This window comes from Bufo gargarizans, chromosome 2 (genome assembly GCF_014858855.1).
Source record: "Bufo gargarizans isolate SCDJY-AF-19 chromosome 2, ASM1485885v1, whole genome shotgun sequence".
NCBI classification, from domain to species: domain Eukaryota; kingdom Metazoa; phylum Chordata; class Amphibia; order Anura; family Bufonidae; genus Bufo; species Bufo gargarizans.
Window position 1 is genome coordinate 352645948 of NC_058081.1, and position 14716 is coordinate 352660663.

General features: G+C 46.1%; 1 protein-coding gene across 1 annotated transcript in view; it reads left to right on the top strand.

The window, feature by feature from the left end:
- Positions 1-14716, top strand: part of FBXO38 (F-box protein 38) — a 96293-nt gene that overhangs the window by 19670 nt on the left and 61907 nt on the right. The window contains exons 11-14 of the mRNA XM_044280703.1: positions 2069-2211; positions 9243-9486; positions 11422-11538; positions 14367-14549. Coding sequence (XP_044136638.1) covers positions 2069-2211; positions 9243-9486; positions 11422-11538; positions 14367-14549 — 687 coding nt within the window. The remainder of the gene's footprint in view (positions 1-2068; positions 2212-9242; positions 9487-11421; positions 11539-14366; positions 14550-14716) is intronic.

Sequence of the window (14716 nt, forward strand, 5' to 3'; positions counted from 1 at the left end):
CACCTTATCCTGGAAAAAATGAGACCCTAACTAAGACAATCAAAAAGGTCAAAAAATAAAAAAAGCTATGACTCTGACAATGGAGACACTAAAACATATTTTTTTTTGTTTCGAAAAATGCTTTTATTGTGTAAAAACTTAAATAAATAAGAGAAAGTATATATATTTGGTATTGCCACATCCGTAACGATCTGCTCTATAAAAATGTCACATGACCTATCCTAACCAGATGAACGTTCTAAAAATAAAAAAATAAAAACTGTGCTAAAACAACCAATTTTTGGTCACCTTGCCCCATAAAGTGAAATAATGTATGATCAAAAAATCATATGTTCCCAAAAATGGTACCAATAAAAACGTCAACTCTTCCTGTAAAAAACAAGCCCCTGCACCAGACGATCGGCATGAAAAATAAGTCCTTCAGAAAATGGAGACACAAAAACATTATTATTTTTTTAAATGCTTTAGTATGTAAAACTGAAACAAACAAAGTAAGTAGACATATTTGATATCATTGGTCCGTAACTACTTGGTCTATAAAAATAGCATATGATCTACCCTGTCAGATGAATGTTGTAAAAAAAAAAAAGCAATTTTTTGGGTTACAGTGCCTCCCAAAAAATGCAATATAGAGCAATTAAAATTGAGATGTACCCTGGAATAGTACCAATAAAACTGGCACCTTATCCCCTAGTTTCCAAAATGGGGTCACTTTTTGGGAGTTTCCACTGTAAGGGTGCATCAGGGGGGTTTCAAATGGGGCATGGCATCTAAAAACCAGTTCAGGTAAATCTGCCTTCCAAAAACCATATGGTGCTCCTTTTCTTCTGCGCCCTGCCGTGTGCCCTTACATCACTTTACGACCACGTGTGGGGTGTTTCTGTAAACCGCAGAATCGGGGTAATAGAGTTTTTTTTGGCTGTTAACCCTCGATGTGTTAAAGAAAAATGGTTTAAAATGGAAAACCTGCCAAAAAAGTGAAATTTAGAAATGTCATCTCCATTTTCCTTTAATTCTTGTGGGACACATAAACGGTTAACAAAGTTTGTAAAATCAGTTTTGAGTAACTTGAGGGGTGTAGTTTCTACAATAGGGTAATTTATGGGAGGTTTTCACTATGTAAGCCCCAGAAAGTGGTTTTTTTTATGTAAACCCACAAAAAGTGGGTTTTGAAAATTTTCTTAAAAATTTTAAGGATGCTTTTAAAATTCTAAGCTTTCTAACGCCCTAAAAAAATAAAATGACATTTACAAAATGTTAATAAATATTTTATGAGGTATCACTTTCTGTTTCAAAGGCAGAGAAATCGGAATTTTGAAAATTACAAATTTTTCTAAATTGTTGGTAAATTATGGATTATTTTATAAATAAAGTTGAAATATATTGACTCAAATTTACCACTGTCATGAAGTGCAATGTGTCACAAGAAAACAATCTCAGAATGGCTTGGATAAATTTAAGCGTTCCAAAGTTATTACCACATAAAGTGACACATGTCGGATTTGCAAAAAATGACCTGGGCATGAAGGTGAAAACTCGCCCGGGATTGAAAGGGTTAAACTGTGACATCTAGGTAGTAATTAGAGATGATCGAATTTCTTTTAATTTCGATTCGCCGGTTCATTGAATTTTTGGGAAAAAATAGGGTTTGATCCAAATTTATTCATGGCAAATTTTGTTAAACGGCTTTTTCCTGACTGCAGAGAGCCTTTATAGTAGTGTAGAACACTATGCCTTGCAGTAACACTCATAGGGAGTCTGCTTTGGTAGTGAAATAATATAATAATACTGTGAATCCATATGACATGCAGATGACGGGTGTCACTCTTAGAATCACTGCACACTTCACTTATTTGGGCAGCTACGGGGCCAAAACTGACCAAATAACTCAAGTGTGAACTCAGCCTCACACATCCACGGAGTTAGTTCATTACAAACCGAATTTCAGCAGCTTACAGATGCTGCCTTCTTATAATCTTATACAACACCGCAACATAAAAGCTTTACTATAATCTTCTAGTTCCATTGTCTGCCAAGTATAAACAGTGCTTTCTTGATTCCCTTACAGATCACTCCCGGTGGAACCGCTTGGTTGATCTTAGCTTGGTGCGATGCCATGCCATTAAGCTGGAATCCTTCAGTCAGTTTGTTGAGCTACTCCCCAGTTTAGAATTTATCTCTCTGGACCAGATGTTTCGGGAGCCCCCTAAGGTTAGTTCTTCAGAGTCATCCGAAGGTATTTTGTGTTACTATCCAAGTACAGCAAGTAAATTATGATAAAATCCCTGTGGCTTGTCTTTTACTTTAGTGGCTACTGTGTGAATAATCAACATATCTTAGTTGATTCAGGCTGGTATAAAGAGGAACTGCATCTGCTGCTGCAATTCTTTTAAATGGTCACTAACTTTTCACACAACTGTGCATAAGTTGTACAGGTGAATATAAGAAACCTTGTAATATATGCGATCAGTGAAAAATGGCTCTTTTTCCACTTACATACATACACACAAAAATATATATATATATATATATATATATGTTCCCAAATTGGAAATGACTTTATTTTATTTGTTTATTTGCTTGCTAAAATTGGGGCCTCTACCCCTGATAAATAACTCAGGCTTATGAGGGAGATCAAAGTGAAATAGGGGGTTATTTTTATAATATTATGTACCCCCTCTCTACTTAGTGATATGATATCACCCCCAAAAAGATTATATTTAATAACTAAAATTTCTCGCCCAGTTTCCTTGGGGGACACAGAAGACCTTGGGTATAGCTCATCTCCCTAGGAGGCGTGACACTAAGTGAAAACTGTTAAGCCCCTCCTCCACAGCTATACCCTCAGCCTGGAGAGAGAGGCTGCCAGTTTTTTGCTTAGTGTCCAAGGAGGCAAGACACTCCCTGCTACTGCAGGGCTGTTTTCTCCTTGTTTTTAATTTTGATTTTTACTTTTTCTTTTCTTTTTGTTCCAGACATTACGGGACAACAGAGTCGCACTAGACTTCTCTGTTTCTCCCGGGGTTGAGCTGCGCCAGTGCCGGTCATCCGCACTGCTGCCTCCCCCACAGAAGGCAAGGTGGACCAGGGCAGCCCAGCTCCCCTGCATCCCGCCAGCGCAAGGGTCGCCCGCACGCCAAGTCCCTCTTCCAGCGTCCTGCCACTACGGTGCCAGTAGCTGAAGGGGCGACCCCTTCCCCCACCCAGGTCTCCTGCGTGACTGACCCCCATATTGGTCCCTGCTGGTCCTAGGCTGGCCCCATCCTAGCTTGTTTTATTAGCTCCCTCTCCTCCCCTCCACAATAGGTGCCCACTGAGGGGTTATGCTGGCGTCCCTATCATGCCGCCCAGGGAGCTGCCTCTATGCGGGCACCCGGTCACAGGGTTCCCCCCCCCCCCCCCCCCCCCCCTTATCGCCTTACCGGTGCGCTGCTCAGGGCCAGAGGCCCTCTCCTGACGGCTGCAGCGTAGGGCCCTTGTTTCCGGTCCGCGGGGTGGGCACCCGCGGCCGGAATGACTGGTGCGGTGTCCCAGCAGACCCTGGCCGACCACTGCTGCTCTCAGAGGCTGTCTTTCCGGTCGGCCGGGCGCCGCAGAAAGATTCTTTCCACAGGATTCCGGCTCCTTCCCGGGCCCCCTGACTGTTCCGGCCCGCGGGGTGGGCTCCCGCGGCCGGTATTATGCACGCGCCGCCCCGCTCCCTCCAGGTCCCGGCCGGTACCTCCGGGCACCGCGAAAATTTAGGCGGCCGCGGAAATTTAGGCCCCGGCTTCGCGGCCTAGTAGGCCGCAAATTTCCGGCCTCGATTGGAGGGGGCGGGCACTCTCCAGGCGCGAATTCTTCCCGCCGGAGGTCCCCCCGCCCCCAGGGCATCGCTGCACCGCTCTCAGGTCGGATCCCTGTTAACCTCTTGGATGCCGACGGCTCCCATCTGGAGGAGACCCTAGGATGGCTAGCCTCTCAAAGAGGCTGTGCCCTTATATGGTGGCCCCTTCCTGCCTCAAAGAGGCTGTGTTTTAGAATAAAAAATAAAAAAAAATATATAAAATAAAATAAAATAAATATATATATATTTTTAATAAAATTAAATAAAAAACATAAATACAGAAATAATATAAGAATTAACAGTATGTGTGTGTTTGTTATATATATATATATATATATATATATATAAGAGGTATCTGTATTTTTTTGTTGGCTGCGCAGGATGCTGCAGCCTGACCTTAGAGCGCTGGCCGTATGCCTGCCCCTATTCCATAGGCGGCATGTTGCGCTCCGTGGCACTGGCCAGGTATACATGTTCCCCTTCTAGGCGGACCCTTGCCCTCTCCTGGGATACGGCGCTGGCCAGGTGCAGGCCGCCCTTTTCTATAGGCAGAATTAGTCGCCTTCTCCAGTCACGGTACTGGCCATGTGCATGACCCCCCCATTATAGGCGGCATACTGCACTCTCTCTGGCTGCGGGCTGGCCTTGTGCATGACCCCCTTCTGTAGGCGGAATACTGCTCTTTTACCGCATACGATGCTGACCATGTGCACGACCCCCTTCCATAGGCGGAACGCTGCACTCTCGCTGGGTTTGCTACGGCCATATGCGTGACCCCCTTCCATAGACGGGACGCTGCACCCTCGCTGGATTCGCTACGGCCATATGCATGACCTCCTTCCATAGGCGGAACGCTGCACTCTCGCTGGGTTCGCTACGGCCATATGCATGACCTCCTTCCATAGGCGGAATGCTGTACTCTCGCTGGGTTCGCTACGGCCTTATGCATGACCTCCTTCCATAGGTGGAATGTTGCACTCTCTCTGGCTTCGCTGCTGGTCATACGCATGACCTCCGTCCAGAGGAGGGCTGCTGCGCTCCCTCTCTCTGGATTCGCTGCCGGCCATATGCATGACCTCCGTTCATGGGCAGAACGCTGCACTCTCGCTGGATTCGCTGCCGGCCATATGCATGAGCCGGCCATGTGCATTGCCTCCTTCCGTAGGCGGAATGCTGCACGTTTTGGATTCGCTGCCGGCCATACGCATGACCTCCGTCCGTAGGCGGAATGCTGCACTCTCTCTGGATTTGCTGCCGGCCATGTGCATGAACTCCTTCCATAGGTGGTTTGCTGCACTATCACTGGATTCGCTGCCGGCCATGTGCACGACACCTTCCTTGGGTGGTGTGCTGCACTCACTGGAATCGCTGCCAGCAATGAGCATGTATCCTTTCCTCAGGCGGCATATGCACAACGCCACTGACTGTGGTTGTTTTCTCGCCAGTGCGTTGCTGGCCATGTGCATGTCCCGCATCCTTGGCGGGGTGCTTGCATTTTTGCTGGATGCGATGACGGCCGTGTGCATTACCCGCCCCTTTCTGGGTGGAATACTGCTCTTTCGCCGGATATGTTGCGGGCCATACACGGCCCACCTCATCCATGGGCAAGAATTTGCACCCTCACGTGACCCATGGCTGTCCTTGAAATGCTGTGCGGGATTCTTGCTTGTTCTCCTTCGTTGTGGAGTAGTTGCACTCTCACAGTATTCGGTGTTAGGTGGGTTATTGCGCACTCGCTTTATGGTAAGATAACCCGTGCATGTCCCCCTTTCTCTGGGCGGACCTCCTGCGTTCCCGCTGGGTACTGTGCGGCCATGTGATTAGTCACCTTCTGGGCGAACTATGGTATGTTCTACTTCTCTGAAGTTGTTACTGGCCTTGGGCAACCCCCCTTTGGGACGGGCCTTTGCATTCTTACCAGCTGCAGTGTTGCCAGGTACATTTCCCCCTTTTCTGGGGGGCCTGCCTGCGTTCCCATCGCATGCCATACTGATGTCTTGTGCATCACTCCCTTTCAGGTTGCACTTTGCACTTCCGTTGATACTGTTGGGCTCTGTGGCTGATCCCCTTCACTGGGTGACTATTTTTTTGCAGTGAGCGGAATTTTCTGGTGCGCTCTGTCCGTTGTTTGGGCCGTGTATGCCTTCTCCTCCCATAGGTGGGTTGGCCTTCTCACTGCTTGCGGGGCTGTTCGTACGTATGCCTCACTTCCTCCTGCGACATACCCTTTTTTCTCTTGGGATGTGGTGCTGTCACGGGCCTTGCACTCTTCTCTAAAGAGATCATTCTGTCCACCTGTATGACCCTTGGTGCTGTCATACAAGCATTACAAGTATGCCGTTGTATTCAAAGGTGTATTCTTTAGATATGAGTAGATGGGCTCTACTTGCTCTCTACTTCGCCGAGCTGGGTGGTGCTCATTTTCTGGTTTGGCCTGTATATTGTGGTCCCGTTGTTTCGGCATCCACCATGTCCGTTGGCCTTTCCACTTGGGGAGTGTTCGTGGTTCTTTGATACGTACCCTTTCGTTCTCCCGTGCACTCGCTTTCCGGCGCAAGTGGTCACTGGGTCGAGAGTGCCGTTTGCAGTGCCACTCGATTTCTGCGTTAGCTCTGGCGGGACTGCTGTTCCCTCGCCTGCTACTGTTTTCCTCCTCTTCGGGTGTCGTGCAGTATGAGTTTTTTCTTTTGGCGCCCCCTCTGCGCTTTAGGCTGGTCCGCTACCGGGTTCGGGCCGCTTTTCTCGGGATGGTCACCCAGCTGCTCTTGGGTGCTCACTTACCCAGGTCCGTAGGACCTCCACCTTGGGTTCTTCAGGGTACTCGCCTTCTGCGTGGCAGTGAACCGGGCGTCTCGGTGAGCGGGGTTCTGCCTTTGAGCTGTCCTATGGCTTCCCTGTTGCCCACTCCTCCTTTCAGTTGTAGGGTGTTATGCCGGCCTCTGTCTCGACTGCCTTTTTTCGCCGGCTCTGCTTGGCTCCCACTCGGTTTGGCTCGGCTCCCTCCGATGTGGCTTTTGCCCCGGCCGCGCTTCAGTGGCTGTTCCTTCGCTGCCCTTCCCTCTGGGGAGAGCTTGGTTGTTCATGTGGATGGTTCTGATGTTCCTCTTGGCCTCGTACTGTCTCCCTTGGTCACTCTGGCTGTAACTTGGGAGGACCCCCATTCGGTCGAGATTGTCATTAGATCTCCCACACCGGGACTGTAGGACGTCTTCCTGTGGTGGCTACATCGGCATGGATTTTAGCCTGTCTTGTCCTGGCGGTTGCTGGGCGGACCCTTCGGTTCCTTTCCGTCTGTCCTTCTGCTCCCCCACTCCGGGTGGTTACAGGACTACGTTGCTCGGGGGCCGACGGGACCAGTTTTGCCGACCGTTCTGCCCGTGTTACTGGTCTGCGCCTGTTCGCATTGGGTTTCACCCGCTTGCCCAGGCGACTCTAGCGGGCTCGCTAGTGTTCGCTCCTGGCCGTGTTTTGTCCAGGATCTGTTGTAGGACTTAGGGGTTTTACCGGGGGTTCTGTGGGAAGCTGGGCGTTCCCCCACTCTGCCTTTCGGCGTTCCCCGGCCCTCTGGGCCTGTCAGGACCCTTTTCCGTGGAGCGGCTTTGGGGTTCCCTCGTACTGCCCCTGGGTACCGCCCTGGGCATTGCATACTGGGCTCTTGGCGCTCCAATCGTTCCCTTGGAGCCGTTACAGGAGTTCTCTCTACTACTTCTGTCCTGTACGGTTATGTTTCCGTAGCCGTCGTGTCTCTGGCGGGTGCCTGGGTGGCGGCCCTTCTTGTTCCGAGCCTTCTCTTTCCTCGGGACGGGGCTGTTCTCCATCCCGTCTCTTCCTTCCTTCTGAAGGTGGTGTTTGTCTTTCATTTTAACGGGGCTTTCGTCCTCCCCTTCCCACCCCCGGGAACGGACACTTCACCGATTTGGGAGTTGTTTGGGCCTTGCGGTTTTTACTTGGAGATCTCCGACTCTTGTTGACGTTCGGTCTCTTGGTTTTCCAGGAGGTCCGCGCAACGGGTTGGTGGCCTCCGGGGTGGCTTTCCTCCGCTTTCTCACAGTGGTTGTTGCTGTGGTTACCGCGCCAGGGGCAGGGTTCTGCTTTTGGTGTCACCGTTCGTTTCACCGGAGCGGTCGGTGCCTTCTGGGCCGGTGGCATTTGGTTTCGGCCATGCGTCTGTGCGCGGCGGTCACTGGTCTGCCTTACAGCGTTCTACAGGGTGCATACTCTGGCTTCGGCAGATGCTGCCTTGGGCCGCCTGGTCTGCGGGCGGCGGTTTCTTGATGCCTTCGGGTGATTCGCCTTGGTGCTGTGGTCCCTCCCCCTTTTGGACTGCTTTTGAACGTCCCAAGGTCTTCTGTGTCCCCCAAGGAAACTGGGCGAGAAAACGAGATTTTTGTATAACTTACCAGTAAAATCTCTTTCTCGCTCTTTCCTTGGGGGACACAGCTCCCACCCATTCTTTGTTTTTTCTCTACACGGTTTCCGAGTTGTTTTACCCGTTGGGTAGTTGGCTTGTTGGTTCCACTTTTGGACTTTGCCTTTTTTTCACTACTTGGACACGCAACTGGCAGCCTCTCTCTCCAGGCTGAGGGTATAGCTGTGGAGGAGGGGCTTAACAGTTTTCACTTAGTGTCACGCCTCCTAGGGAGATGAGCTATACCCAAGGTCTTCTGTGTCCCCCAAGGAAAGAGCGAGAAAGAGATTTTACTGGTAAGTTATACAAAAATCTCGTTTTTGTGAGATGGAGAGATGGACTGTCAACTCACTAAAGGATCAGATTACATGGGGGGCTTAGAATTCCCTGCTTGGCTACTCTAAAGCCTAGCACAGCAGATCAGTGCATGGTATCCTGCACACATGTTCTGTGACTGAACCTTCATCGGAGGGCATAGGCTTGAGCAGAAATGTGAGCTCCAACCAGCACAGTACTACTCGCTGTAGAGCATACTGTAGAAATCAGATCTTGTACATCAGATCTGTATGTGCTGCAGGAAGGCCCCAACTTTGGGGGCCACCTTTGCCTTTGAAACAATAAAATCAGTAAGTAGCTTATCTTGCAAAACTTATTAGTTTTTAAACTATTAGAAATACACAATGGGGGATATCTATCAAAACTGGTTTAGTTGCCTAAGACAGCCAATCAGATTTCACCTTTGGAAAATGAAAGGTGAAAACTGATTGTTTGCGATGAACAACTAAGCCAGTTTTGATAAATCTCCCCTATCTCTTGAAAGTTAGGTACACAAATCAGCAAATTGCACTTACCATGTAGAAAAAATGAATACAAGTCACTTACTAATGTATAGGGATTGTCCATATTGCTTTTTTGCTGGTTTGATTCATTTCCCATTTCTAAATTTAAGATCTTTTGTGCTGTTATTAAAAAATACATATCCTGAGGTCTTTTTCTGTCCCCTTCCAGGGTTGTGCTCGTGTAGGCCTTAGCGCAGGAACAGGTATTGGAGTGTCCTCCGCCCTTGTGAGCAATCAGAACTCTAACAATGAGAATGAAAACAACAACAATCACCAGAACAACAACAACCTGCAACACAATAACAATAATCAACAGCCACAAAATATCCCTCCACCTCAACATGAGGAGGGAAATGAGGATCCTGAAGTCAGAGCGGAGAACCATGTAGAGGAACCACATATAGCCGCTGAAGGTGCAACACTTTGTGCTAAAATACACAACAATTTATCAATGATTGACTTAAAAGGGTTTTCCAAGACATTAATACTGATGACCTATCCTCTGGATAGTTCATCAGTATCTGATTGTGGGGGTCTGACACCTGGGATTCCTGCCAATCAACTGTTTGAGAAGACACTTGTGCTCCTGTGAGTGCTGCAGACTTCTCCGTGCTTACCATAGTGCCGTACATTATATAGTGGCTGTGCTTGGTATCAGGATCAGCCCTATTCACTTCAAAGGGGCTGGGCCTAGACCTGGGGTGCACAACATTTCCTGGTTGGGGGCCACGATGCCAGACTGAACCAATGACGAGGGCCGAAATTAAAATTTAAAGGTGTATTAACAACTGAAATATTGTACTTATGGCATTTTGAACACACATTATATACCATTAATGTCTAGTTACACTTCCAGGACTCCCATCTAATGGGAGAAATACATAAAAAATACATGTGAGCAGCCACAAGACATAGGCATACATGTCTGTTACCAGATGGTTGGGGGCCGCACAGAATGGTATCAAGGGCCGCATGTGGTCCCTGGGCCACAGGTTGTGCACCCCTGGCCTAGACCATGTGACCGATGAATGTGTTGTCACTGGCCTAGGAAAAGCTGAAGAAGGCCGATGTGCTACTGCAAGTACCGCTGCCGTCTCAAACAGCTCATTGGCGGGGGTCCCAGTTGTTGGACCCCTACCAATCAGATACAGATGACTTATCCTAAGGATAGGTCATCAGTATTAAAATCTCGTAAAACCCCTTTAGTAGAATTGGAATTCTGCAGAAGAGTTTAAAGGGAACCTGTCATGTGGATATTCTAATCTAACTAATTATATACAATCATTAACTACTAAAAAGTGCCTTAGATGTATTCACTTACTGGTGTGACAGATGGTTACCTCATAATATACACACAAAGATGCCGCATGCTAATGAGCTGATTTGAGTCCAGCGTGATGTCATTTAGTCCAGTTTTTTTTATTTATTCAGAGCTATGGCCACTCCCCTGCCCACCTGCTGCTGATTCATATGGAAAATAACTGTCAATCAGCAGCAGGTAGGTGGGAAGAGTCAGGAGCTCATGAATATTCAGGATTCATCATTATGAGCTAGAGCTTTTCAATACAAGATGTTGGCAGATTGACTGGGTCAATTAAAGAAAGTGACCCAGCATTTTGCTAAGAGAGTCAGTCATTTATGTTACCCTTAGGCCTCATGCACACGACCGTTGTGTGCATCCGTGGCCGTTGTGCCGTTTTCCGTTTTTTTTCACGGACCCATTGACTTTCAATGGGTCCGTGGAAAAATCGGAAAATGCACCGTTTGGCAGCCGCATCCGTGATCCGTGTTTCCTGGCTGTGAAAAAAATATGACCTGTCCTATTTTTTTCACGGCCAACGGTTCACGGACCCATTCAAGTCAATGGGTCCGTGAAAAATCACGGATGCACACACGATTGTCATCCGTGTCCGTGATCCGTGTCCGTTTTTTCCTATCATTTCAATGGCAAACTTGACTTAGATTTTTTTTTCATTTTTCATGTCCGTGGATCCTCCAAAAAACAAGGAAGACCCACGGACGAAAAAACGGTCACGGATCACGGACCTACGGACGCCGTTTTTGCGGACCTTAAAAAAAAACGGTCGTGTGCATGAGGCCTTAGTTAGGACACCATAAAACTGGTGACAGGATCCCTTTAAAGATGGAATGCCTCACTTAGCTTGCAGATGTTATCCCTCTACCTCATACGGTGGAAAGATGGCTTGAGCCCTACAATTTTAGTCTTGGGTTAGATATGATATATGAACAACAAGCTTGCTTTATCCTGCAATACATAAAATATTTTCATTTATATGTAGCAGTGATTGTCCCCATCTATTCACTTTGTGCTTGCTTCAAATGGGCAGCTCTAAATGACATGGAAGACGTTCCACAAGAGGATGTTAGACCAGCTGCGCAAGACAATGAAGCTGGAGTTCCGAATTTGGCCATTATACCAATGGATGTGGATGAAGAACGAGCAGGTTGGGCTTATAAAGTTTCATGTATTTTCCATTTGGAGCTGCATTTACCTACTGTCTACATACATTTTATGTTACATACAAATGAAGTGGTTTCATCAAAACGTATCTAAGTATTGGAGCAGGGGTTTGCACGTGTGGGTAGTGAGTATGCAAAGTCCATATATGTGCCTCATAATCTAGGTACGACAGCAAAAAGCTGGTGACAGAATACAACTGAAGCATAAACTAGTGACAGATCCCCTTTGTAAAACCCTGTGATGCCTTCTTTTAACTGCTAGAGCTGTTTTGCTAAAATCCTATATTGAACAGGTCCAGCGCTGGAGCTGTACAATACACAGTATGAGCCGATGAGTCCTGATATTTAAAAGGACCCAGCTCTCCCGCCACTGAACCCTAAAGAAAAAAAAATGTAAATCAGTGACTAGGGGTTGGAAAGTGGAAAGGTCCTCATAAATTAACAGGACTCATAGTCTCATGCTGTACGCTGGATCTGTTCAGTATACAAGAGTTTAGTAAAAAGTGACACAGTGTTTTGCTAACTGGATCTGTCAGTAGTCTGCCCTTAGTTAGTGCAGCAAAAACAGACTCCCTTTGCATCTTATATTAGAGAATTGTAAATTTAAAGTAAAAATCTTTTTCTAACACATTGGGGGAGATTTATCAAAACTGGTGTAAAGGAAAGCTGGCTTCATTTTCCAAAAGATCTCTGAAAAGTAAAAGGTGGAATCTGTTTGGTTGCTATGGGCTGCCAGTTTTCCTTTACACCAGTTTTGATAAATCTCCCCCCCCCCCCCTCCCCTTCCGATGCTTCTTGCCAACAGATTACCACTTTAAGCATTTAGGCTACGGCGACCCCAATCGCGACCAGGATCGCTGGGTAGCAGTGACGCCATACAAATGCATGGGATCGCCGTGACAGTTGCACAAAATCCAACAAGGCTGTATTTCTTGCAACTGCCAAGGCGATCCCATTCATTTCTATGGGAACCCTGCACATGTGTCGCCGTGTAGCCCTAGCCTTACTGGTAACTAGTACAGTTGCAGTCTTTTGGTATGTAGCATAGGGCAGAATTTTAGTTGGGTGTGGCAGATGTTAACCAAACAAGCTTTATCCTTTTAAATAGCAACGGCAATAAAATGTTACTACCGGAAATGTGGTCCGAAATAAATGCATGGATGAACAGTGTCCTCTAGAGGGCAGGAGTGCTCTTCGTAGTACTGTAAGTCTACTTGCAGAGTGATTACTGGAGGCTCTGAGTGTAAGCTCTCTTTTTATAAAAAAATAAGTTTTATATATATAGAGAGAGAGAGAGAGAGATGAAAACGGACCGCACATTCAGTAGAAAATTTATTCAACCACAGCGGCACAGTGAGGCGACGTTTCGGCTTCACTGTGCCACTGTGGTTGAATACATTTTCTACTGGATGTGCTGTCCGTTTTCATCTACATTATGGGTAAGCAGTGACAACCCTGGACATAGCACCCGCTATTTTTCATTGTGAATTGGTGCTGCCACATATTTCCATATTTTATATATATATATATATATATATATATATATCTATCTATATCTATCTTAGAGAAGAATTTGGAATTGCCTACAGCCCTGCATGTGTATTTGACTGCTTTAGTTTTAATTTAATCACATTTAAATAATGATAATGAATTTATATTTTCCAATGGTTGAGTTCCACTTTACTAATATTAACCCTTTCGCTACCGAAATTTTTTATATTTTTCATTATTATTTTTCTTCCCTATCTTCCTTGAGCCATAACTTTTTTATATTTCCATTCACATAGCTGTATGAGGGCATATTTTTTGTGGGGCAAGTTGTACTTTCTAATGCCACCATTAATTATGGCATAAAATGTAGTGGGAAGCGGTAAAATAATTCCAAATGGGGTGGAATTGGAGAAAAAAAAGCGCAATTCCTTGTTTTACGGGTTTTGTTCCCAAGGTGCTTTGTTTGCGGCAAAACTGACCCATGCCAGTACACCCAGTACGATTTCAACGATACCCCATATGTGTAGTTTTTTTATGTCTAAATAGTGTAAAAATAAATGTAAACTTTGATAATTTTTTTTATTTTGCATCACTGTATTCTGACCCCAATAACTTTTTATACTTAGGTCTACTGAGCTATATAAGCAATAAAAAAATAGCAAATCGGCCATTTTGACCATTTTTTCCGTTATGCTATTTGCAGTATTGGAATGTCTTTTTATGCTTTAATAGTACGGGCGTTTTTGGTCGCAGTGATACCCATGATGTTTATATTTGTTTTTAATTGGGTATTTCTTTTTATACGGAAAGGGGGGTGATTTTAACTTTTATGTTTATTTATTAAATTTTTTGTGGTGATTTTGAAGCTCATATATGAGCCTATAAATTCGGGTCTTTAATTTTTTCATTTTGTGCTATCAGTGATTTTTAAAATGAGTTTTGGACTGCAGATTGTTCATTTCTTATTCTGGCCTGTCATCTGGTGGCCAAAATAAGAATTGCAGCATGAACACTATAAGCCTCATCAGCGAGACTTTTGGGCTTTGGGCTTTGGGCATTGGCCGCAGGGGGCATCAGTAAGAAGCCCGGAAGCGCCAGCCTTTAATTACCGCAATCAGCATTATTGCTAGTCACGGTAATTAGCCGCAGGTCTCTGCTGTATGAAACAGCAGAGACCCGCCAGCCGTGGCGCACGCTGCACGTGCGAGCGGCCGCCATGATTGCACATCGCTCCAGCGCCGTTCATATACGGAGCTGGTAGCAAAAGGGTTGAGGTATTAAAATGAATGGCTGTCCTGACACATCTGTACATGTACTGCAGGTCCCAGTGGTTTGCAGCCTGCTGTAAAAACTGCACCAATCACTGTCCATGATTCTGACAGCGAGGATGAAGATGACCTTGGAAGTGGCTCCAATGCTGGTAACGCATCTGTCAACAACTATCCTCAAGAGGAAGATAAAGGTTTTCAGTTGTCTGGACCTCAGGACACCACGAATGATTGTGGTGAGTATATTGTGTTCTAGTGCAGTCAACTGTTTCTGAATCCGGCCTTGTTCGGCCAGTAGTTGTGTCTCAACAGGCAGCTCCTACAACATGCAGTTAATAATAATAATATTAATACTAATGTATTTTATTCTGTTTATGACCTAAAAACATTCCTAGAAACTCCA